Genomic DNA, 22,561 nt, shown 5'->3' with positions numbered 1-22,561 from the left:
TATTTCGAAGAGAATTCACGTACTCCAACCAATAGTTTCATCGCACCCCACGCCAAGGCAGCATCGCAGGATGATCCAGGCACAACAGAAGGAGATTTTCGCTCTCAAACACGCGCAGGCATTTGTGGATCACTGAGACCATGCGAGGAGCTTTGAGTCCGACTTCTCGGCCCTCGACAACCTAGACATTCTCGAGAATTTGGATTCCGATGCCTTTTTAGACACTCCTGGAGATATTATCGACTTTGGTTCTGTCTCAAATGAGCCAGATACTGACGGGGCTCAATCTCAATTGGCCTCAATGTTTCCCAAGGCCTACAGAAGGCCTGAGCTGAAATATCTTGCACCATCGAAAATTAGAGTAGAACCTGAGTCTAGCTCGGATCCTGAAGCATCTTACAGTCCTGCTCCTGGCATGTCGTCATTCTCAGGGGCTGTCGATCATAACGACCGAACGGTACATCTGAGCAACCGAGCTAGGGCTACTGATGAAGTATAGATATTACGCAATCGGGTCGTTGAGTTGGAAAAACAGCTTCAAGTCTCTGCTCCCACCAAGCAAGAGCCTAAGCCTCCACGGCTTCAGGTACTTTATCGCCTCCTAGATGATAATAATTCTGAGGATTCCCCGGATGACACTCCATTTGAGGATGAATCGGAGATAACACAAGACAAAAGGGATACTGCTCGCTTGCGATGCCAAAATCGAGTCCGAGACATGGAGTTATATCTTATGAGACACCCAGATATATCGTTCGTGGTCTTTCACACCTAATCAAAGACCATTCATCTCGATACTACTAAAGGCTACCATGGCTTCAAGCCTATCGACCAGCTCCGCCTTCCAGCCCCAGCTGCTGAAAGTATTCTTCCGGTCGAAACAAATCTGAAGCAGGCCTTAAAATGGTCCTCGAGCGGAAGCCAGAGTTCAGGGAGATTCTCAACGAGTATCTGAATACCAACGAGCTTGATGCGCCTTACCTTTTCATTAACCATTGCCGCAACGACATGGAGAATATCCGATCACGTCTTGCCCCTGAGGCTTCAAAGCAGCTGGGACCTCTATTGGGCTATGTGATAGATAAGTTTGGGGATGAGTATCAAGGGTAACAGTTTGATCTTGCTATTGGAAATGGCGGGCCAGGGACCGGAAAGACTCTTACCGCCGAGGGAGTCGCAGAGATCGCCAAAAACCTCTTTACCGTGTAACCTGTGGAGATGTGGGCACCAAGGCAGAGGATGTTGAAAAATATCTCGATTCTGTCCTGCATCTCGGACGCATCTGGGACTGTGTCGTTCTCCTGGATGAAGCCGATGTTTTCCTCGAACAACGAAGCCTCGAAGATCTCCAGCGCAACGCGCTTGTCTCAGTCTTCCTGCGCGTGCTTGAGTACTACGAGGGAATCCTTATCTTGACGAGTAATCGGGTTGGGACATTTGACGAAGCCTTTATCTCTCGAATTCAGCATGCCCTACATTACCCTGATCTGGTGCCCCGGCAAAGACGTCAGATCTGGCAAATTTTCGTTGAAAGATTCGAGAACCTCGATGTCGATGAAGATATCGACTTCGCCAATGTACGCGAGAATCTGGATGTTCTTAAGCAGGAAAACTGAATGGACGCCAAATCAGGAACGTTATCACAACGGCCCGACAGTATGTTAGATGGAAGAAAACGACCCTGACCTATGTGCACCTTCAGGAGGTGATTGAAATCTCGGGGCGTTTTGGGAGCTATCTCCATGATCTCAAGGGCTTTTCGGAGAATGAACTCGCGAAGGATGGTGGAAGAAGGTGAATCCCATTACATCGAGCACTACCATGGTACGGCTATTTTATGTTCTTTTGCACCAATATTGTTGATTCGTTAGCTGAGACTAGAATAACCGACCAAAATCGGCTCACTTCTACTTACTAGGGAGTGCTGTACTCGTGATTGATATTCCAGAGCATCAATAGGTAAAAAGATTGGTCAGCCTGAAACATCAGGTGTTGCTCTAGAATGACACTATTGCATTGAGCCCGCCAATGCTCGTGATTTGGCGAGTGGTAGAGTGTCTTTCCGTGCATCCAATGACCACCCTTTGCACAACATTCCTAAATGGAACATGCAATCCAAAGCTTCAGGCTATTGTTACAATATCTCTGGGAGCCTTGTACACAACTGGGCTTGTGGTTTAGTGGTATAATACTCCCTTAGCATGGGAGTGGTCCGGGGTTCGATTCCCCGCGAGTCCAGCTTTCTTTTTGTCTTTTTTTCAGTCTTCAGTTGGGCCTAGGGAACCTTTTTTTTAGCTAAGACTAGAATTCGTTGCTAACTAGAGGAAATGGTGGTCGGTTTTTGCTAGGAAATAGGTTGTTCACGTAGCAATGGTTTTTTGAACATTTTCCCAGAGTCTACATACTCCCTTGTTCAGACCGACAAGCTTTAGGTAGTTTAGTCGGTAGGCTTGTAGTGTTGGCACCACCTTTTCTACAGGGCACTCCCGCAGTGACTGGAAACGATATCTTTCGTCAATATTTGAGATGTCTATGATTGTAAAGATAAGACAATACCGGTAGAGGGGGTTTCGTTTACTCGGGCTGTAATATGTTCTTGGGTGCCTGCTCTCCTGCGACCAATTGGTCACGATCGCGCATTTTGTTACTGTGAAAGAGGTACGAATGGTAGGTTATCCATTATGTACAAGGCAAGCTAGCTATAGCCTCAAGGATGGACATAACTTACCTAGGTATAGGTTCTGTATTTAGATCCACGATCAAAACTGAGCTCTGTGTTCCTCATTGTGTAGGTACTCCACGATACCAGGGCGATCTCCACAATATATTTCTCTCGTGGGGGCGGGACATACCCATAGATCAGATGCCACTCCATTCAGATTTCAAAATTCGAAGACTCTAACTTCTTTATAGTCTAGGTAGGTATGTATCTTCTATGCGCCCTCAAATCCCCCAAATCACACTCTTTTCCAAATCTCCCGACCAGTCAAGACAGTGCTCAGCACCATCGTCAAGCCGATCACCAGATCACCCGTAGGCATCCAGCCAAGAAGCGTAGCAGGAAGGAATAAGTCACAGCCATCCACGACAATCTGTCGCACCAAAGCTGCCGTCTTGGGGGCATCAGCCTTCTCATTGGTAACAGTCTCAACCTTCTCCTTTTCAGCCTTAGTGCCATTCTTCTTCGTCTTCTGGTCCTTTGCCTTGGAAGCCGACTCTACAGACGAAGAGAAAAGCAGGGCATAGACAGATCCAGCGAGAGAGAAGGACAGAGCGTAGAACCAGAAGGTGTTTGCTTCCTTCATGACGCGCTGTTCCCAGGGGACGAGGTAGACATCCATGGCATGTAGCTGTATTGTATTAGCGCTGGGACATACAACAAAAACCCAAGGCAACTCGTTTCTGAGGTACGAAATCCCTTACAATAGTCAAATCCTCAAGCAGAAAGTACAGTCCAAAACAGGTCCACTTGGCAAGATCAAGCCACCCAGGCACCGAGCTCATACCATCCTTACTGAGCAACCCAGAAACCCGCTGGAAGGACTCGATGAAGCCGAAGAAACGGAAGAACCGCCGAGCTGAGGACATCACAATTAGCATTCATCCAATGACCGTGTAATTAAAATAACCAATGATATACGAGAGTCTCAACACATACTCAGCGCCAATTGCAATTTAGCAGTTGTGAATCGCACCGCAGTGCTCCCCACACTAAACACCACGGCGATCTGAGCCAAGGACTGAATCAGACGCAATGTCTTCTCCAGTCCAGCGCCGGAATGCAAGAATCGGTTCAAGTGTGCAACCATTTTCAAGTCGTAATATTTACAATGCTGCAAGAAGATGGAAGCGAGTTGGAGGGGTTTGTTGTGCTGGAAAAGGGACAAGTCATCGTGCAGAAGATCCCCGGCTGATTTCTTTTTGCTTATTCATCCCAGTCACCGCTGGAAGTGGACGGAGGCTACAGTTTCCTCATTGGACTTAGAAGGAATTAATGAATTGAACCAATTACTCAATTAAATACTTACCTGATTGGCTGGTCAAAAGGTAAATTCGCTGGTCGTAGTGAGTTGGATCCAATTCTTCAATTCGCCAGTTAAGAGACGGAAGAATGCAAGAAACACTTCTTGACATAGATCGGATGAAGTACAGTAGATGAATAAAACACAAAAACCAAATATCCATGTGCAAGAAATATGTATATCGATTCATCAGGCCCGCCTATGGATAAATTGCGTCCAACGCTCAGAATTGCACTCGCTCATCTCACGATTCACTCTCGCTCGAACCACCAAACTACCGTCCCTTACCACCAGAGATATCCTGACCCAACCGATATCCACCAACCTTTTCCCACTCCACCTTCTGGCGGGTAATGGGCAGCTGTCTACGCAGCCCCTTGAAGGCACCCTCGGACATGCGCACAAAGGCTCGGTTCAATTCCTCCTGGTAGTCGCGCTCGGCGGCAGCGATACGGCCGATGATGGACTCGGCGGTGACTGAGGGAATGGAAATCTTGACAGGCTTGGTGGTGTTCAAGGCGACGTTACCGTCTTCGTAGTAGTGTACATCGACGTGGATCTTGCCAGTGACGGCTGTGGATGAGGAGGAAACGGGGACTTGGTAGATGGCACGGAAACGACCGTTCCTAAAAACAAGCAAGCAATTAGCCTTGTGTTCTCGTTCGTCTTTATCTGCTGCGCTTCTAAGGGCGAACTCGAGGGTCTAGATAGACTCACCAGAAGTTGTTAGGAGAGTATCGGTTTGCGACCAGAAGAATGGCAACCGCGGAGTCATTCTCGATGGGATAGACACCGTAAGAGCAGTTAGGGTAATGCTCCTTGGCATGAACGCCTAGCGACTTGAGCAGCGATTTACTAAGGACCTCGATTAGCGGGTACCGCAGTAGTCGGTTTATTGCTTTCCACGCTCACATCAAATCGGCATTCTGTGACTCCAAAGGCGATGACTGCGCATTCGAGGCGGTCTTTGTAACACAAGGTATAAGCTTTCAATGCCGTGATACTCAATTCTGAATAATTCGCGCTCACCTGTGTAGTATGGTCGATCTCGAACGAGGTTTGGCTCTCGGAATCGAAGTATCGGTTGCCCTCCACCTTGTTAAATTCACTGACAATAACCTTCCGCCAAATACACAGGTCAGTATTTGATAGACTGTTGGTGGAATAATCAAGCGCGAGCGCACCTCCTGGCTTGAGCCTGGTAGCTTCACCGTAGTGAGCTGGCTCTCATTGTATCGCTCAAAGGCAGGAGCGAGCGAAGGAAGGATATCATCACCCTCGGATGTCAGGGCTTGCACATCTATGCTCGGACACGAGACTTAGCAGGAGAACGCGAATGAATCGGGAGATGCGAGTGTTTGTTGACAGTTTGCTTTGGAAGCTTAGACTTGGTCAAGGAGGGAAGAGAGTTCATACCGGCCACGACATCGGCGAGCTATCAGAGAAATCCACGGTTAGCATATATCCAAGTATTTTGAAAGCGCAGAGTGTTCGAGAAGAGGGGCAGTAGAAGCAGAGGGGTAATCCGGGGGAAGGTCTTTGAGTAAGACCGGTGTACATACCTCGCCTGGTGGGGCGCCCTCAATGAAGGCAGACGCAAGCTCAATGGTGGAAGCCATACTGCAAAGAGTGGAAGCAGTGTAGGAAAATGGTAGAGACGAGGATGGAAGAGAGTCCGCTGCTGTTTTGGAATGGAGGACCCAGATGAGCTTCGGAGGGCGGAGGGCGGAGAGAGCGATCCGCACGTGTTTTGGCCGCATGGGAGTCTCCACCTATGGAGGCATACTGTAGTCGAACAATGATTTGATTCAATATCATTAAATGAAGAATCTTAGACTAGATTGATTACTGTGTCATTACAAGGAATTTGATTCAAATGAATTGTGATTCAAATGATAAAATGATAATATTAAGGTATCTCGTGGCTGCATAATGTGTATCTCGTCCCTCCCAACGCCATGCCAAAAAAATAAGAAAGGAAGAAGCGCCCAGAATAGGAAAAGAAACAAACCCCCGTCAGGAATTCCAAAAGTCTCCCATCAGTCTCATACAAAAATGTCATCACAAAATCCAAAGTCAGAAAGAAGAAGCCCCGGGCTAATCTCTCACTCAATACTCATGTTCATGAACCCATCACTAGCCTCGGTCATGCCCTGCAATCCCACTCGTTTCGTAGTACCAGCATGAAAGCTCGTTCGGTTGCCATTACCAGCATTGCCGGTACCACCGTTGCCACCACCGTTGGCGTTGCCATTGCCATTGCCATTGCCATTCTCACTAGCAGGCCGCTCAGAAAATGGTGGCCCTAGCTTGGATGGTGGACCCCAGATGTTGGGCCCGTTAGTATCAACGGTGGAAGAATGGTTCAACACTGGACTGCTTTGAGCGCTGACACTAGGCGAGACAGCTCTTCGCTTAAAGAGGTTGGGATCGAAATCATCGTCCCGACGCCGCTTGCGACATATCTCGCCGATCGCGCTCATACCGGGGGCATGCGGTGTGGAAGACCGCGAGCGCTGCTTAGAGTCGATGGTAGACCCTATAGTTGTGGAGGGAGTCATATCCATGGCAATATCTTCATCCGCATTGAACGAGGCACCTCCTGGACGAGTGGGAGGTGGTGTACGATAGCGCCCATCGAGTGAGTTCCAGAAATCCACTCCGCCGGAATGGCGACTGGCGTGCTTGCTGAAACTATTGGCCCGAGGGGTTGCTATGTCGGGTTTGGCAGCTGTGGCTGCTGGATCCATGTCTGGAGTGTCGGGTGGTTGAGTTGGTTGAAGCGATGGGAAGGCACTGAGTGTGGGTGATGTCTCGGGCTCGGTGTCGCGGACCTGCCGAATGACTTCTGCCTCTCGTTTCATATCGCTGTCGACGGGGGCGCCTTCTTCCATCAAAGCGGCCCGGATACGGGCGAATGTTTTTGTCTTGGGCTGTTTGTGCATGAGTGTTAGCACGACCGTCATAATAGATATGGGTCGGAATAGATATTACTCACCAGAAGACTTCCTCGACGGGTAACTGCCCGACGAATCACACCTAATGGCCCACCACCACCATCAGTATGCGATACAGCAGTGGGACTGCCTCCTCGGGTAGCGCGACTCTCCCCGTCATCACTGAGGTCGGATAATCGGAGATCTCGCGTCCCCAAACTTAAACTCTCTCGTCGAGAATGAATCGAATGTCGGGGTGCGAAATACCCAGCCGTTGGGTTCTCGACACTCTTCATAACTGGAGGTGAGTGAGGTCCAGGGCTAGGCTTGGTGCTATTCCCGCTGGCACTGCTGGAACTGTGACGGCTACGTCCCTTTCGGAAACGGGCCCGCTGGAAGCTCATGAGACTGGCCGCAGCTTGGGAGTAACCACCCATCCAGTCGTTCCCAGGACTTTGAATGGTACCCGTCGCAAAAGGGCTCGGCCCTGAGCCCATTCGCGCCGCCTGCGGCGTACTGAGCATCACGTCATCGCGGTCCCCCATCATGGCATCGTCGTCGTCTTCACTACTACTGGTATCGGACTCCATCATGTTCACGCTCGAGACTGAGCTCGAAATCGCCGTTCGGTCTGCGGGGCCGGACGTTGAGAAAGGTGGGACCGAAGTCAGACCAGGCGAACTGCGCCGTTGTGGAATCATCATTCCGCGTCCTCCAACTGTCGGTGATGAATCCGGGGATGACTCTGCCAGGGTCGAATGGTGGAGATTTGTGCAAGCGCGCGAGAAGTCAAGACCACGAGAGCGCCGTGGAAGAACAGAACCGGGGGACCCATATGTAATTTGAGAAGAGTCGAGTTTTGGGGAGAGAGGGGCACGGCTGATGATTGAAGGTGAGGCGGAGGCTTTTGCGGAGAGGTTCAAGGAGAGGTTTAGATGGTGCGCGTTCGATCTACTGGGAGTTGCTGGCAAAGATGGGATCATGCTATCGTCTTTGCTAGGAGGACGACTCAAGTCTCCCGTAGCGGGTTGGGCGGTGGACGTAGGCTTGGAGACATCGGATAACGAGCGCGACTTAGGCGAACGCGATACACTCTCACGGTGGGCAAACAGCGATTCTGATTGGGATTGGGATTGTGCTTGCGATAGTTGCTGGCTGAGCTTGCTTTCGAACGCGTGGGCGGAGGAACTGCGCCCAGGCACTGAAGGCCGGACCTGCGCCATTCTCCAGAAATCAATGATGGGCGGATGGCCTAACCAGAGGCCTTGTCCGTTAAATTGAAGTCATAGTACGCTTGTTAGCGAGGAGTTGTACAGTTGAAGAGGGAAGCGATTAAGAAATACGCTTGGGCCCGACTTGTAAGCGCCGTTAAGTTGGTCCGCTAAACCGAAAGCGGCCGCGCCCCGCACTTTCATCACAACCCAAATGAACTGGTGCAACAGAACATCAGATTAAAGCGGCTAGAGGGCTTAAGAATACAAGCTCAATTATATAGGTCTTGTCAAATATACTGGCATACAATATGTATGAACTATACGGCACATCCAGCTTCTATAAGTGCCAGTGCAACAATCCTGTTAAGAGGATCATTGCAGTCGTATAAATTATCAGGTTTACTATGTTTACTCAATGATCTACTTTCATCTGATAGTCTGGAGGGCTCCAAGTATTAATTTCACTGCTCTAAGCATGGCCTGGATAAGGATCATGGGAGGATTCAATCTCATTGCTCGGGCACCAGCCATTCTAAACGGAGCAGTATTAGCAACTCCCTTCTCCTTGCAGCATTCTAAAGAATAGTAGTATTTATTGGAACTCTTATCCATGACAGATTAATCCATTTCTCCAGTTCTTTTCAGAATTTCCTATCGTCTTGTAGTCGGTAAGCAACGATTCATGTATCTACAACTGTTAGGCAGGGCACCAAGAGGCAAGAAAACTGAAATCATTAGGCATCATACATTGAAGATACAGAGCGCAACCAGACATGACTATAATACACTAATAACTTATCACGCCAAGCTCATAGAGGTGCTGATGGGAGCCACATATGTCTCCCAGTCATTCATCTCCATATGCGGTGCTTTCAAAAGATCCTGGTCGCGGCCCTGCCACGCCTGGATAATTACCGCACGCGTCCGAGCAATATTCGAGATGGTAGAATCAGCCATCGCCGCCAGGGCTTGAAGGACAATCGCACGACCAGACACTGGTTGACCATCCGGACCTGACCAGAGTTCATCCCGCGATGGATCTAGCTCCACGGCGGCCACAAACACGGGCCACATGACGCTAGCCATGGACTCGCGTTCAAGCAGATCCGAGACTAAGTGAAGGATCTTGTAGACGAAATCAATCACCAAAGGCGTGGTCGGAGAAGCTCCGTAAAGGGCGCAATGTAGATAGAGCAAAGCAGCGAGTCGTTTTGCTTCCGCCACAGAGACGAGAATATCATCATCCCCGTCTCCGACCTCCTGAACCAGATGTTCTAGCTGGTACTCGAGTGAGGCAGCACGAACGGAGAACAGGGTGGAAGAATTGCCCGATTGGAGTTCTCGTCTTGCTCGGCTCAGTTCAGTTATAGAGGAGAGGATGGCGACCAGTTCAGGGCTACACCCCATCCACAAGTCGATATGTTTATCATCAGTTTTCCAATAGTCACTCCCGAACAAAACCGCCTCGCCACACGCAGTCCGACCCATGACATCTTGAAAGGCAAAGAAGTGCTCGGCAAAGGTGGTCACTGGGTCAGAAACCGCGTCAACTTGTTGCCTGCGGAGTCGAATCAAATCTTTGGCACCTTTCAGATGAATCGTCCAATGCTCATCGCATTTGTCTAGAATTTCATAGAGACAAAGCATCATCATGATGAGCAGAACTTCAGGATCATTAGAACATGTCACAGATCCCTCGTATGAAAGGCGACGGCGAAGATCCCTCAATGTTTCCGATTTCAGGCGCAGTCCGAGTGTGCTATAATTCGGATCTTGTCGGGCCCAATGGCATGCAGCAAGTGATTGAATAGCCTTGAACAGCGTGGGTGACGCAGAAACACTGAAAGGAAGAATCACAGAGGCAAATGGTGAAGACATGGTGGAGCTGGCGGTAGCGCGAGGGCAGACCTGCTGGAGATAATAATCAAACAGTTCTGTATGACCTATACTCGATATTCCTGGAAAAAGGGAGGGGCCATGGGCAGGACCAGGGCTCAGTACGGTCGCAAGGCCACCGATGTTGCGGATTGAACAGATGTTGAATGCTGGACGATCAGATGCCTCGCCAGCGATCATAGTATGACGGTTGATGAAAGGAACAACTGCCAATTGCTCATTCAGTGCAATGTCTATCTGATCGGGGTTGTCAAAGGTTGCCATTCCACTGTTGATGAACGCCCATGGATGAATTGATGGCAGTGTGCACCACTGTCGCATATCGTCCAGAGAGAATGCAGGAGACGAAGCACTGGATCCCGAGGGCGACGATTCATCGGTGCGGCTTTTACTCCACACGCCAGCACGGCCAAAGGCCATACCCCGGCTCACAAATTCAGACTCCCATTTCAGGACGAGATTGGTCGAACACGGTAGGCCTTTCTCTGCGCATCGGGTGCAGACGGGCTTCTTCGTGTCGCAGCGCACACGGCTCGCTCGACATTCTTGACAACCGCTACGAGACCGGGTTTTCACCTGGCCCGTACGGTCGGCGGCTTTTCTGCGCGGCATCCAATGTGTCGTGGAAGGTTCCTCACATGGTCTGCTTGATGGACCGGTTCCAAAGGTCCATCGGGGGTGGAAGAGGAACTAGACACAATGGAGCACGATCTTGACTGGCGGGAGACTGGCAACCACGAGAAAATTCAGGGAGTGAGAGCTGCCAAACTTCCGCAGTTTGTCAATTATTAGAGACAAGGCCGTTTCGCCAGGGCCGAGGATGAAGGGGGAGGAAAACGAGCTCCCCGCAAAAGTCAAAAATGCCAAAGGCCAAAGGCGGCGATAAGCTGCTTCCGCCGAATTATTGCCACCCCGCAGATTTACTACAGTAGACTCGCCGATGGATCTAGACAAATTACAAATTATAGTCAGTAGATTCAAGATTTCACCTACAGTAGGTGAGTTTCTCAATACTCCACTAGTCGAGGTTCTACTCAAAGAACTTATCGGTGGTATAAGACCCCACTGGGAAGAGCAGTTTATAGTAGACAGGCCTGATCGACTCATATTCATTTGATAAATGGTGCATATGCAATGTACAGCTTTGCTGCGTTGTCAAAGATCCTGGTCACATGAAGATATATGATAATGCGCTTATGTTTCCCCTCTCAAGCAGTGCTAGACATCTCCGCATGGTCCATCTGGTAGCTTTCCTCGGTTCCAGAACCTTGGCGAGAGACGAGCGGTCGGGAAATCGCTTGTTCCTCATCATCCAACTTGCTGAATCCCTCAATACTACCAATGTCGGCTTTGTCATAGGGGGTATCGCAACGAACTGACCGCAAGGGTGGGTAGTAGCGGCGGTATGAGAACCAGCCGATCAGCATCCCTAGAGTTGCGCCAACCGTCACATCATAGACATCGTGCCGGTAATCATCCAGGCGAGAGATAGCAATTAGTGCGGCACAAAGCAGCGGGAAGAATGCTAATAAGCACCGAGCGAGGTCCGTTCGAGGTCGAAAGACATGCATCTGGCCACATACGAAGCTATGAGGGAATGGGTCAGCATGCAATTCATGTTCATTTGATGAATTGACCAAAATACTCACAGGGATAGGTAGCCGAGTCCACTGAATGAGAAGCTGCTATGACCACTGGGGAAACTGCGCCATCCTTCTTGTAAAATGTGTTGATTGGACTCGGTACAAACTGTCCACGCGACCAGTACGTTATCCGCCGTGCCCCGAGAAGGCTTGCAACGCGAAAGCAGATCTGGACGAGGCCGGCCCACAGCATTTTTGATCACATCAGTCAAGAAAGACGTCAGCATCAGAGCTACCAACAGGCCCAACATTGTGACCTGTGTCTTGTGTACACCGGGGTGTAGCATGGCCGACCAAGCGAGGATGATGAGGCAGGGAAGGACACCGGCGTAGATGACGGACATGCCTAGATGTATGGTGAGTATATACTGGAGTCGTGAAGGGATATCCAAGGGTGCGCACCAACTGGAACCCGTTCATGGACGGCGAATGGAAATTGGATGGCCTTGTTGTCGAGGGAGAACATGCGGTGGAATGGGTTCACGAAGACTTGTATCTAAGACAGGAAATACGCATTAGCAACAATTTCCAGCATGAGAGAAACAAAATATTGACTTACCAGCAGCCATCCCATCGCCAGAAAACCCAATGCAATATAGTCGGCCGCATAGGAGCGCTGGTAGAAGCGAGCGGCCGCTCCCACCAGTCCTACCCGATGCAAGATGGGTTGGGATAGGGATCCCGAGTTATTTAGAGGCATCCTGCGTAAGAATAACTCCCGAGGATCCTCCCAAAAGACATCAACCACCAGTCATTAGGCAGAAGGGGTGAGAGTATTCCAAGCCCCAGGTTAATCAGAAGAGGAGAAGGGTTGAAGCGGCCAAGCACATTGTGTCGCAAGCACAGACCCACTTAGCTCCGGCCGCATTCCTTCATCTTCACCTCCACATCCACCGTCACCTTCACCTTCATTTCCGATCAACTGTCAGTCCTTCGATAACCGGTGATCCCACTCGATACTGCCCAACCCTCGCCTTTCTGGCATAATTGACGAGCATCATGGCCGACACCAACGAGCAACGAGCCGTCGCTACTGCCTTTGCGCCTCCGCCGCCTTTGTGGAAGCACTTTACACGCGACAACCTCGATAAGCTGGACCAAATCAAGACCGAAGCGTCAAAGGACAAGGATGGAATCCCTGCTGTCGAAAAGAAGTGGTCACCAGCAGAACTCCGCGCTTTGGAAGTACCTTCCGAGTTGCGCTTCCTGGTGCCGCCTGAGATTCCCACGGGGGAGTATACCGTCTTTGGAGAACCGCAGACTGTGTGTTTGAACCATCAGGCCTTTTCCTTTCGATAGATATTGGCTAATTGAGGTGAAATAGCTATCAACGACACTGCCATCCTTGAAAGATCAAGGCATTGAGCAACTTTACCCGGAGCCTGCATCAGACGCCGACCAAGCCCTTTCCCAGCCCGCCCAACACCTCAACCACGCCTACTATTTGCTGAAGATTAGCAAGTCCCTTCTACTCAACTTCCTCGAATTTGTCGGGATTCTCTCGGTGTCACCCGAACAGTTCGAGTCTAAAGTGGAGGACCTACGCAATCTGTTCATCAATGCCCACCATCTACTGAACCTATACCGCCCCCACCAGGCACGTGAATCACTCATTATGATGATGGAAGAACAATTGAAGCGCACTCGAGAGGAAATCAAGCAGATGGACAAGGTCAAAGCAGACATTGAGAGCTTGATGGAGCAACTCGAAGCAGAGGGTGGTGCAGTCAATTCGGCAGAGCGGATTGAGAGCACCGATACCTCGAAGGTGGCAGCCAAACGATCAGTCGAGGATGCACAATTGATATGGGATCTGCTTGACAAAGTGAATTGAGGAAGCAGAGCTGGTCTTTCAACTCAATATCAATCAACCCAACCAAGCCTCAACTTAGACTCCAAAAGCTGTTGCCCGCAAAGGGACCCGCTACGAGACAGGTCTTCATGCCCGCAAACACAGGGTGATTGAAGTGAAATGAACCGGGCACAGAGCGGTAGCCGTCCGATCGGAGAGACGGTCATGCTTCCTCAGGGAGTTTCATACTTTTTTTCACTTGGGAGTCGCCGCCCTCAAAACCATTGCCTCAATCTGCGAGTCGAGGGTCATTCCATGTGAAGCATTCACCGCCCGAGAGGAGGATGGACTGCAAAGATTTCTCATGATAAGGAAACAATCCCAACCTGGAGCTGGTCTACTTAGCTGTCTCATTGTTGAAGCACTTTTCAAAGCAACAATAAGATCGCTCGAGGGCCAAAAGCTCTGCTCAGAAGTTATTTATTAAAGATAGCGATGTGTCTAGTAGCAAAATGTGGTAGTTGAGATTGTCCCCAGTCTATGTATCCCTAATCCCCCTTCTATCGTGTCGTTATGTTATTCCCAAAGCTGCAACGCATATCCCCAAGCCCTTGACGCCCATATTATAACCCGTATACAAGACCATATACAAAGAAACAAAAGACACCAAGCAAGAAATAAAAGAAAAACGATTATGATGCCATATGAGAGCTGGCGCTCTGCTCCCGCCATGCCTTGTCAATGGCACACTCGGCCAGCCGCTTGAGCTCAGTGACAAAGTCAGCCACCAGCTTCAGGTGCTCGACCTCGGTTTCGGGCAAATTTCGTGAGAAAATGCGAGCCATCATAACGGTGGCCATTTTCAAATGATCCAAATCATCACGCGAGCGTGGATCCAGTGGATTCTGGAGGATACTGCAGAAAATAGTGAGGAGTGCGGACATGGGGTAGAATATTAGTGTCCTGGATAGAGAAAGGCACTCATTAGCCAGAGAAATCACAATGTGACTACTTGAAAGTAGAGAGAAGGAACATGCTTACCAGAAAACTCCCTCTACTAGCACATGCTCCGCAGCTCCCAGGTAACAGAGTGTTGACCGACTAGCTTCCACCGACAGAGCCAAACTCGAACTCACCCCGTCCATCATCCCACTACCCTGCATCCACGCCTTGCACCGACTGCTCGCCTGGTGAATGACGCTCATACACAAATAGTAATTAACCCGCAACATGACTGAATGCATGCTCATATTCGGATCGGAGGTCTCTTGCGAGAACGACATTGTCGGACGCCACTGGGGCGGAATTGACAGCCGCCACTCCTCCAATTCATCATCCAATTCCCGTATAGATTTCAATAAATCGGCGTCAGACTTTTGCATCGCGCTCACCGAGTACAAATGACTTTGAGTTCGAGACTTGAGCATGCTCAGACGCAAATCAAAAGGAAAGACCGGCTCCACATTAGGATTATCATCTTTCTCCGGATCAGAGAATGCTCGCTCGGTATATCCTTCTGGCATGGTCAAGTCACAATTTTCGTCAACTATGACGGGTGGTTGACCAGTGCGAAGGGCAACATCCTTGTCTAAGGTGTAGCAGATCCAAAAGAGATTGCGGAGGTGATTTTGGCGTTTCTGGCTGCGCTCACTGACTGGGGACGTTCGATTTTGACAGAGATTTGCACCTAGCATGAAGATTTGTCGTGCAGCAACTGCCCCTAAATAATTCGTCACCCGCATGTTTCCCGAAGCGAGTTCATATAGCGTCTAGTGAGTTTAGGGAATCGCGATTAGCCATGTTCGAAGTACACTCCTGTCTTAATAAAAGCAATCAGAGGATATAGTCTCACCAGCATTGTGACAGCCTGTAAAGCGTCCATAGTTGCAGGTTCTTGCAGAACTTGGGCTATCAAAAATTGACATTTGCCAGCCAGGGTTTCGTGATCAATTGGCGTCTCCTGGGTAAGCTCCTTTATTGGAGGCAGGCGGCAAACAAATGCAAGGAAAGCAGTGACACAAGCTCGGCTGCTGGTCTGTCGGTAACTCGAGCTCGATTGCTGGTAAGCTGCATGGATAGTCTCTTCGAATAAATCGCAGTCGATAACCGGAAAGATCCGCCGCATTACAGCAGAGCTTCTGTAGGCTTCAAAGTACAACCGTACGACACGCCAATCAGGAAGATCGAATAAATTCTCGCTCGTCAAACTCATCAATAAGTTCTTGTTACTTTGGGCGCGCTCTTTCTCCCATGGTGCATGCATAGGACTCAGCTTGTCGTGTGCGACGGTCTGTCCGGTGCGAGACTGGATCCAGGCTTGCCCTTCAGGTAGAAGGAATGGGACGCCTGTCAGAAGACTGATCGCACCCAGTTCTCGGCCAGCGAAATGCACTCCCACAGAATATGATAGCTGGGGTGCGAAGCTGCTGACAGTGCTGGGGGAGCTACTGGGCGTTGAGTAGTCATAGGCGGTCTCTGATAGATCCGGTGGGGCTATTTGAACTTAGAAAGAGCACAGAGGTGATATATGGCCATAGCTATGGCCACCAGAGAGCAAATGTTCGAAGCGAGATAAAGCTTACCAGGACTTGAATCCCTTATCAAATTCTCCGCTAGGAGCTGTTCAATGCGGCTGATGCGCTCTGACAGCCGCGAGGCTTTAGGCCGACTATGCAAGAATTGTTAGCCAATGAGAAAAAAGCGACGACAAGACAAGCATTAATATAACTCAAATTAAGAAATTGATACTCACTTTCCCTCATTTTCCGTCTTCCGCTTTCGTGTAATAACTCGATCAAAAGTACATGGGAGGTTATGGTGGCTACACCAATTGCACTGTGGCACGGCAGCATCGCATTTGATCTGGATGGAAGAGTCAGTCTCGCACATTCCCACTTCCACATAAATCAAAAAGGAGTATTCTACCTTGCGTCTATAGCAAGAATCGCAGGCGCGCGCCGTGCGCTTGGGCGCTCCTTCATCTGATGAATGCATGGAGACCTTCAAAGTGCTCGGCGGCGATTCTTTCGGAAGTGCTGGAAGGCGCTGAGTCAGCGGAAGGCGCCGATCCGCGGATTCATCACGTTTAAAGGGTTTTAGAGGGCTGGTGAATAGTGGGGGTGGGCTTGTTTTTAGGGCTTTTCATGTGTTATTTTACGATGGATGGAGAGTAAGCCATTAGAAATTGGTAAATATATACCGAGTAGATCAGCTATGGATTACAAAGGGAGCTGGCCGGTAACAGCCTAGACCCGGCCAACGTTAGTCGGGAGCCCTGGTATATAGTTCACCGAATATACATGAACCTTAGGTTTCTCTCTGCAGTGGACGGATTCGACAAGTTCAGACCTCTTGATTACAAGTAAAAAGAGCATTGTTGAACCCAAAAACACAAGATCTTCGCTATTCCAGATGACCAAATCGAAATCAAGGCCATGCCCATTCAATCTCGTTGCGACTGAGAAGTATCTGCCTCAAAAAAAACTTCATTAAAGTCCACCACCATTATCAATTATCAACTCATCAATCTCCTCCTCGGCCAGTCATATCCTCCCTCATCCTCACATAACCGTACAGATACAGCAATCACACTCCTCATCACCGCAATCGCACCCAAAACACGGCTTCGACACAGTCTTAATAGGCTTCTTGATAGAACTGCCCGAGCCAGACGAGGGCAGAACCCAATTAATCGGTGCAGCGACAGAGGGAATCATCATGAACGTCGTACTGAGCGAGGTTATGTACGTCCTTCTGACGATCGCGATTGTCTAGCACTAGCGGTGAAACACAGAAACCCTGGAACGACGTCAGCATATCAGCACATCATAAACCATGAACCTGGCGATCTGACCTCAGATAAGACGCGGTAAGATGTCGTATAATCACCGGTAAGCCTCAAGGGGAACCGGGGTAGGAGGGGAGAGGAATGGTTGGAAACTGGTCCTGATTTCCAGTGAAGTACGGAGATGGAGTTAGTGCATTCGACCCCACGAGAACCAGGCAGCCATTTATCTCTCCCTCTTCTCAAGCTTCCTGCTGCGCTACTGCGAGGATGGCCAATCATCGAAGCAGAGTCGATAGGCGTTGGATCCATGTTTCTTCAGGCCCAAACTTTTATCCCTGACGATTTTGGAGGTCCCGCCACACACGTCACAGGGTCCGAGGCCTCGACGGGAGACTCACACAGTACGAAGTATAAGTTGAGCTTACACGATTATGATCGGGCCTACCTGTGCGCTATTACTTAGTCTATGGAGACAATGTACAACCTAAAGAGTGTACAAGCACTCAAGTTTACGAATTATTGGGGGAAAAGAGTTTGAGAATCATTCATCAATCAATTGAACTATGTACAACAGCACTTTTTTTCATCATTCATCGCGGGGGAAATCACCGTCAAGATGGGGTATCGTCTAGTCATCTTGGGGGTCCAGATCATCCGTCTATACCATTAACACGTAGTCCGGCTCAGGGGGTCGTCACATAAAATAAATCCGTCATAAGCATCCTTACAGCTGCTCAACCCAGGGGGCAGCGCCCGCCTGCATCTGGTTCAGCCACTTGACCAGCTCGATGAGCTCGGCACGACGCTCATCGTCAAGCTGGTCCTCATCGCCGGTCAGGACGGCCTGGAAGACAGGCAGCAGACGGGGGGTGAGTTCGCGGATGGTCGCATCCTCCCACTTGTACATCTGGCAGATCATGCGGTACAGGGGGTCGTTCTCCTCGAAGTCGTTCTTCAGAGGCAGGATGTTGACCAGCACGGGTAGGACATCCTTGGTGGGGATGTGGTCGCGGTGGCGCAGGATCATGCGGGAGACACAGCCAGTAGCGTTGTCCTGCAGACGAGACACGCTCATCTGCAAGCACGACTCGAGGTGGCTGAGGATGGTGGGGAACTCCTTGACGATCTCGGCATCCGAGTTGGAGCGCTCAACAAGACGTCCAACGGCATACGCGGCGTTGGAGCGGGTCTGGGGGTCCTCGTCACCAAGACGGTGCAGCAGCAGCTTGAGGAAGGAGGTAGTGAACGGGGTCACGGCGGCGCCCATACCGTTGATGCACTCAGCGAGAACACCCACGGCGGTGGCGCGCTCCAGAGACTCGGTGCTGCTGGCGTAGCGGAGGATGGTCTTCTCAAAGACCTTCCAGAGCTCAGCGAAGCTCTGGCCGAGAGCGGCGGCCATACCCGAGACGACGTCCAGGGCAGTGTCAACAACAACCCAGTCGAACTCGGAAGTCTCCTCACCGGCCTCGAGAGTCTCCTCCTCAGGGCCGAACTCCATCTGGCAGGGGTGCTGCTTGGTGATGATGTCGGTGACCATCTGGATGACGTTGTGGAGGACAGTCTCATCGGCAATGAGAGCAGGGCCGCAGTAGCGGAGGTTCTCAGCCATGTTGCGGTTGATGTCCGCGACGGTAGCACTAAAAGTCGATCAGTCAGTAAAGATGAAAGGAATCGACGAGCAAAATAGCAATAGCAAATAGCAAGGCCATGGTCATGAAAACAAATATCAGATACAGAATCGCCGTTCGCATCAATCACACTCTTTGGTGTGTCAAAGTGAGCTGGGTTAAGCGGAAAAATCATCATGTAAAAGACCAGGCCAAAAGCAAAGAAATCAGAACAATCATGTAAAACGTACCGGTCATCTTCCTCAGCCCACATCTTGATAGTGGCAGTCATGAGGATCTCACCGAACTTCTTGACCTCCTTGGCGGGCTGGACCTGGAGAGGCAGACCGGGCTGCCACTTGGGCATCTGGCCGCTCTCCTCGGCAATGGCGAACAGCATGGCATAGGAGCGGTGCAGGGTGCTGATGGTGCTCTTGCGAACGCCCTCGTAGGGGTGCTCAGCAAGGGGCATGACAGTCTCGATGGTCTTCTCGAAGTAGGGCAGGAAGGAGCTGCGAGTGTGGGTAACCAGGTCACCAATAACCTCCACAGCAATCTCCTTCTCGAGAGACAGAGGGGTGGTAGCAGTGATATCATCCCAGTCATCCTCATCGTCCTCGTCGATCTCGACATCCTCAATGTCGCCGTTGAGCTCGTCATCATCATCGGCACTGGCGACCTTGACCTTGCGGCCGTTAACAATCACCTCCTGACCGATGAGATCACGGGCAGCTTCGCCGAGATCAACATCAAGCGCATCCTCGTCCTGCTCAATGCACTCGAAGAGACCCTTGACAACACCGTCCAGAAAAGGAGAGAATTGCTCGCCGTAGACCTTGGCCATGGCACCCCAGAAGATGTAGGTGCTCTCCTTGAGGCGAGAGTGACCGAGGTGGAGGGCCTCCTCGGTGGCCCGCATTAGAGGCTCGACGTACGGCTGGTAGCGCTCAGGGCCAGCAGCAGCGGACATCTCACCCATAGCGTCAGTGACACTAGCACGGAGATCAAGCTCCTCCTCGCTGTCCTTGACAGTGGCAAACTCCTGGAGCAGGTGCATCGACTCGTCGAAGAACGAGAGGAAGGAGTCGCCAGCAGAGGAGGCGAGGGAACCAAGAGCACCAGCGGCAAGACCCTTGATCTTGAAGTCGGGGTGCTTGAAGAGCTCGTGGAGGATGGGCACAAGCTCGGCCTGGTAGGGGGCAACGTCCTTCTCATCCAAGCCGTCGACGACGGCATCAATGGCGCTGATGCCGGCCTTCATGATGTCCATAGTAGGGCCATCCTCCTCACCCTTGTACTCCTGCATGGCGCTAGCCAGGTTCTTGAAGAGCAGGGGCATGAGGCGCTCGTGCTCAGCGCTGAGGTCCTCGGCGAGATCGTCGGCAAGGCGGGCAACGGCGTGGAGCGAAGCCTGGCGGACCTTGGGTTCAGGGTCGGCAAGGAGCTGGAGAACCATGGGGAAGATCTCCTTCATCTGGGTGCTGATGAAGTCGGGAGCACCCTCAACGCACATACCGAGGGCCATGATACCGGCACGGCGGTAGTTGGGGTCGGTGTGGTGGAAGTACTGACCCAGAGACTGGAGCAGAGGCACAACGACCTGGCTGGGGGGCAGGCTCTGGGCGAGAATGTCGAGCAGACCCAGGGCGGAGCGGGGAGGAGTGATGTCGTCGTCATCAGCGGGGGAGTCATCCAGCTCAGTGACGATCTGGAGAGCAGTGCGAGTGAGCTGCTCACCGAGACGCATACCCTGGATCTTGAGCTTGCGGTACTGGACGCACTGCATCAGGAAGCTGATGGCCTGAGTACGGACGTCCTCGTCAGCCTGAGTGTTGGCAGAAATCTCGTTCATGAAGACGACCAGGTCCTTGAGGTGGACGGTCAGGAGGGCAGGGTCCAGGCTGAGCAGGGTCTGGAAGACCTCGAAGGCCTGCATGATGCGGTCCTCCTCGTTCTGGTCGATGGCATCCTTGAGGACAGCGACCATGGCAGGAACCATCTCCTGGAAAGCCTTGACGGGGGCGACATTCTCCTCGGAGTCAAGGTGGTAGGCAAGCTTGCTCAGAGCCAGGAGGGTGTTGATGCGGACCTCGGCGCTCTCGGGGTCGCGAATGGTCTTGTTGAACAGGGTGAACAGGTCCTGGAACTTCTCCTCGAAGCCCTCACCGAGAGTCTCGAGAATGGTGAACAGGATGTAGATGGCAACGGACCGCTCGTCCTGGTTGCCGCCGTCAGCCGCCTGCAGGAGGATGTTGGGCAGATCAGCCCACTCGCCGTCCTGGAGATCAATCTTGGCAATAGCCGAGATGATCCGGGCGACGGAGTGACGAACAAGATCCTGGCTCTCGCCCATGGTGGCGCGAAGCAGCTGCTCCCGAACCTGAGGCTTCTCAGCCGCGGCAACCTTCAGCCAGTGCTTCTGGACGAGACCACGAGCCTCGACGGCGGACAGCTGACGGAGGTTGGGGTCTTCATGGCCGGTAGCGACCTGGATGAGGAGGACAAGGGACTGAGGCTTGCTGTAGAACTCTTTTTGCAAGACGCCGGTGGCCTCCTTGACATTTCCCTGGGTTGCTGGAGAAAAGAAGCAAGGGTTAGCGAGGGGGAATTGATCTTGCAGGAGAGGAGAAGCTTTTCTCAGGTACATACGGTCCAGGATGATCTGCAATTGCTGCAGGAATCGTTGTTGATCCATGATTGATGATAGAATGTGGTATCACCAAGCAGATATTTTTTCTTCTTCTCTTCTCCTTCCAGAAAGTGTCCGTGTGGAAAGTCACTTGGGGGGTTGTCCCTAGCCCCTAATAAATTTCAAGCAGAGGACAATTCAAAGATGAGCAGCTTGTCGACGAAGACAAACAGCTCAAGGGGGTATCTCAATGAAAAACAACAGAAAGGAAAAAAAGGAAAGAAAGGAGAGGATGGTGGGGGGATGAAAAGAAGAAGAGAAAGAAAAAAAAATTTGGAACGAGACACGGCAAAGAAAAAAAAAAGTAGGGGGGGAACCTACCCGATTGGGTTTAGGGCGGGATGAACCACCATCAACCGTGTCGAGGGGAAAACTTCTTCAGTTTTCTATTGGGCTAATTGAGCTATGAACCTGGGATTTACTTGGGACATTTGGGTCATTAGGCCCTTTTGGGGTTGGGCACCGTTTTTGATTACATAGTAGTAATCTCTTCCCCTTTTGTTGTTGTGTGATACGCTTTTGTTTGGTGACATGGAGTTTGGGTCGCGCATCTACGATGGTCGGTGTCAATGATAATGTTAGCGTGGTACTTTCACCCCTTCTTCATGACTAATACCCTCTCCAACCGCCTTCCGAATAGGGATTAGGGCAATACCATATGTTTCAAACCCTTCCACCTAGCCACCTAGCCACCTACCTTCCTACCTACCTACCTACCATGGAGACTAATCACGAAAGATCCGATCATACCCCCCAGGCCCCCCAGGCCCCTCATACCCCTAGCCATAAAGCTAGTCGTGATCAGCGCATCGCAGCGCGTACACTGCGCGCTCAGGGGCTTACCTATAGCCAAATTGCATCAAAACTGGGCATTACCCAGCGTCAGGTCCAAAAGGCTTGCACTGATGAGAGGCCTACACCACGTAAGGCCCCTGGCCGAGGTCGAAAGCTATCAGAAGAACAGCTTGATGA

The 22,561-nt window shown here is 50.9% G+C and overlaps 11 protein-coding genes across 11 annotated transcripts; 3 read left to right on the top strand and 8 right to left on the bottom strand.

Annotated features, from left to right (window-relative positions):
• Window positions 1–360: 360 nt before the first annotated feature.
• On the top strand, window positions 361–890 carry N7473_001523 (uncharacterized protein; the record flags this gene model as incomplete). Its single annotated transcript, XM_057147463.1, has 3 exons — window positions 361–457; window positions 500–753; window positions 782–890. Exons 1-3 carry the CDS (start codon window positions 416–418, stop codon window positions 888–890), a joined length of 405 nt encoding a protein of 134 aa, XP_057015349.1. The 5' UTR covers window positions 361–415.
• Window positions 891–903: 13 nt separating this feature from the next.
• N7473_001522 (uncharacterized protein) lies at window positions 904–1,616 on the top strand (the record flags this gene model as incomplete). The annotated part of the gene is made up of 2 exons (XM_057147462.1): window positions 904–1,106; window positions 1,145–1,616. The coding sequence occupies 2 exons, from the start codon at window positions 904–906 to the stop codon at window positions 1,614–1,616; spliced, it is 675 nt and encodes a 224-aa protein (XP_057015348.1).
• Window positions 1,617–2,957: 1,341 nt separating this feature from the next.
• On the bottom strand, window positions 2,958–3,809 carry N7473_001521 (PEX11 domain protein; the record flags this gene model as incomplete). The annotated part of the gene is made up of 3 exons (XM_057147461.1): window positions 2,958–3,350; window positions 3,424–3,578; window positions 3,659–3,809. 3 exons carry the CDS (start codon window positions 3,807–3,809, stop codon window positions 2,958–2,960), a joined length of 699 nt encoding a protein of 232 aa, XP_057015347.1.
• A 487-nt stretch (window positions 3,810–4,296) lies between these two features.
• N7473_001520 (F-actin-capping protein subunit alpha) lies at window positions 4,297–5,782 on the bottom strand (the record flags this gene model as incomplete). Its single annotated transcript, XM_057147460.1, has 7 exons — window positions 4,297–4,648; window positions 4,740–4,877; window positions 4,935–4,987; window positions 5,052–5,141; window positions 5,207–5,322; window positions 5,439–5,457; window positions 5,585–5,782. The coding sequence occupies 7 exons, from the start codon at window positions 5,780–5,782 to the stop codon at window positions 4,297–4,299; spliced, it is 966 nt and encodes a 321-aa protein (XP_057015346.1).
• Window positions 5,783–6,127: 345 nt separating this feature from the next.
• N7473_001519 (uncharacterized protein) lies at window positions 6,128–8,181 on the bottom strand (the record flags this gene model as incomplete). Its single annotated transcript, XM_057147459.1, has 2 exons — window positions 6,128–6,955; window positions 7,021–8,181. 2 exons carry the CDS (start codon window positions 8,179–8,181, stop codon window positions 6,128–6,130), a joined length of 1,989 nt encoding a protein of 662 aa, XP_057015345.1.
• Window positions 8,182–8,970: 789 nt separating this feature from the next.
• On the bottom strand, window positions 8,971–10,680 carry N7473_001518 (Zn(II)2Cys6 transcription factor; the record flags this gene model as incomplete). The annotated part of the gene is made up of 1 exon (XM_057147458.1): window positions 8,971–10,680. The coding sequence occupies one exon, from the start codon at window positions 10,678–10,680 to the stop codon at window positions 8,971–8,973; it is 1,710 nt and encodes a 569-aa protein (XP_057015344.1).
• A 439-nt stretch (window positions 10,681–11,119) lies between these two features.
• On the bottom strand, window positions 11,120–12,502 carry N7473_001517 (phosphatase PAP2 family protein). The gene is made up of 4 exons (XM_057147457.1): window positions 12,271–12,502; window positions 12,114–12,207; window positions 11,718–12,057; window positions 11,120–11,655 (listed from the first exon to the last, which is right to left on the bottom strand). The coding sequence occupies exons 1-4, from the start codon at window positions 12,409–12,411 to the stop codon at window positions 11,277–11,279; spliced, it is 954 nt and encodes a 317-aa protein (XP_057015343.1). The 5' UTR covers window positions 12,412–12,502; the 3' UTR covers window positions 11,120–11,276.
• Window positions 12,503–12,710: 208 nt separating this feature from the next.
• med7 (mediator complex subunit MED7) lies at window positions 12,711–13,545 on the top strand (the record flags this gene model as incomplete). Its single annotated transcript, XM_057147456.1, has 2 exons — window positions 12,711–12,974; window positions 13,036–13,545. 2 exons carry the CDS (start codon window positions 12,711–12,713, stop codon window positions 13,543–13,545), a joined length of 774 nt encoding a protein of 257 aa, XP_057015342.1.
• Window positions 13,546–14,195: 650 nt separating this feature from the next.
• Window positions 14,196–16,497, bottom strand: N7473_001515 (putative C6 transcription factor; the record flags this gene model as incomplete). Its single annotated transcript, XM_057147455.1, has 6 exons — window positions 14,196–14,466; window positions 14,545–15,272; window positions 15,356–15,996; window positions 16,086–16,171; window positions 16,256–16,365; window positions 16,429–16,497. 6 exons carry the CDS (start codon window positions 16,495–16,497, stop codon window positions 14,196–14,198), a joined length of 1,905 nt encoding a protein of 634 aa, XP_057015341.1.
• Window positions 16,498–17,190: 693 nt separating this feature from the next.
• Window positions 17,191–17,599, bottom strand: N7473_001514 (uncharacterized protein; the record flags this gene model as incomplete). The annotated part of the gene is made up of 2 exons (XM_057147454.1): window positions 17,191–17,301; window positions 17,357–17,599. 2 exons carry the CDS (start codon window positions 17,597–17,599, stop codon window positions 17,191–17,193), a joined length of 354 nt encoding a protein of 117 aa, XP_057015340.1.
• Window positions 17,600–18,014: 415 nt separating this feature from the next.
• N7473_001513 (putative importin beta-4 subunit) lies at window positions 18,015–21,595 on the bottom strand (the record flags this gene model as incomplete). Its single annotated transcript, XM_057147453.1, has 3 exons — window positions 18,015–18,930; window positions 19,152–21,474; window positions 21,550–21,595. 3 exons carry the CDS (start codon window positions 21,593–21,595, stop codon window positions 18,015–18,017), a joined length of 3,285 nt encoding a protein of 1,094 aa, XP_057015339.1.
• Window positions 21,596–22,561: the final 966 nt, after the last annotated feature.

The sequence above is a fragment of the Penicillium subrubescens genome (genome assembly GCF_028828155.1).
Source record: "Penicillium subrubescens strain IBT 31985 chromosome Unknown utg000001l_segment0_segment0, whole genome shotgun sequence".
Lineage (NCBI taxonomy): Eukaryota > Fungi > Ascomycota > Eurotiomycetes > Eurotiales > Aspergillaceae > Penicillium > Penicillium subrubescens.
Note: the sequence above shows the minus strand (reverse complement) of the source record. Positions and strands in the feature narration are given on the sequence as shown.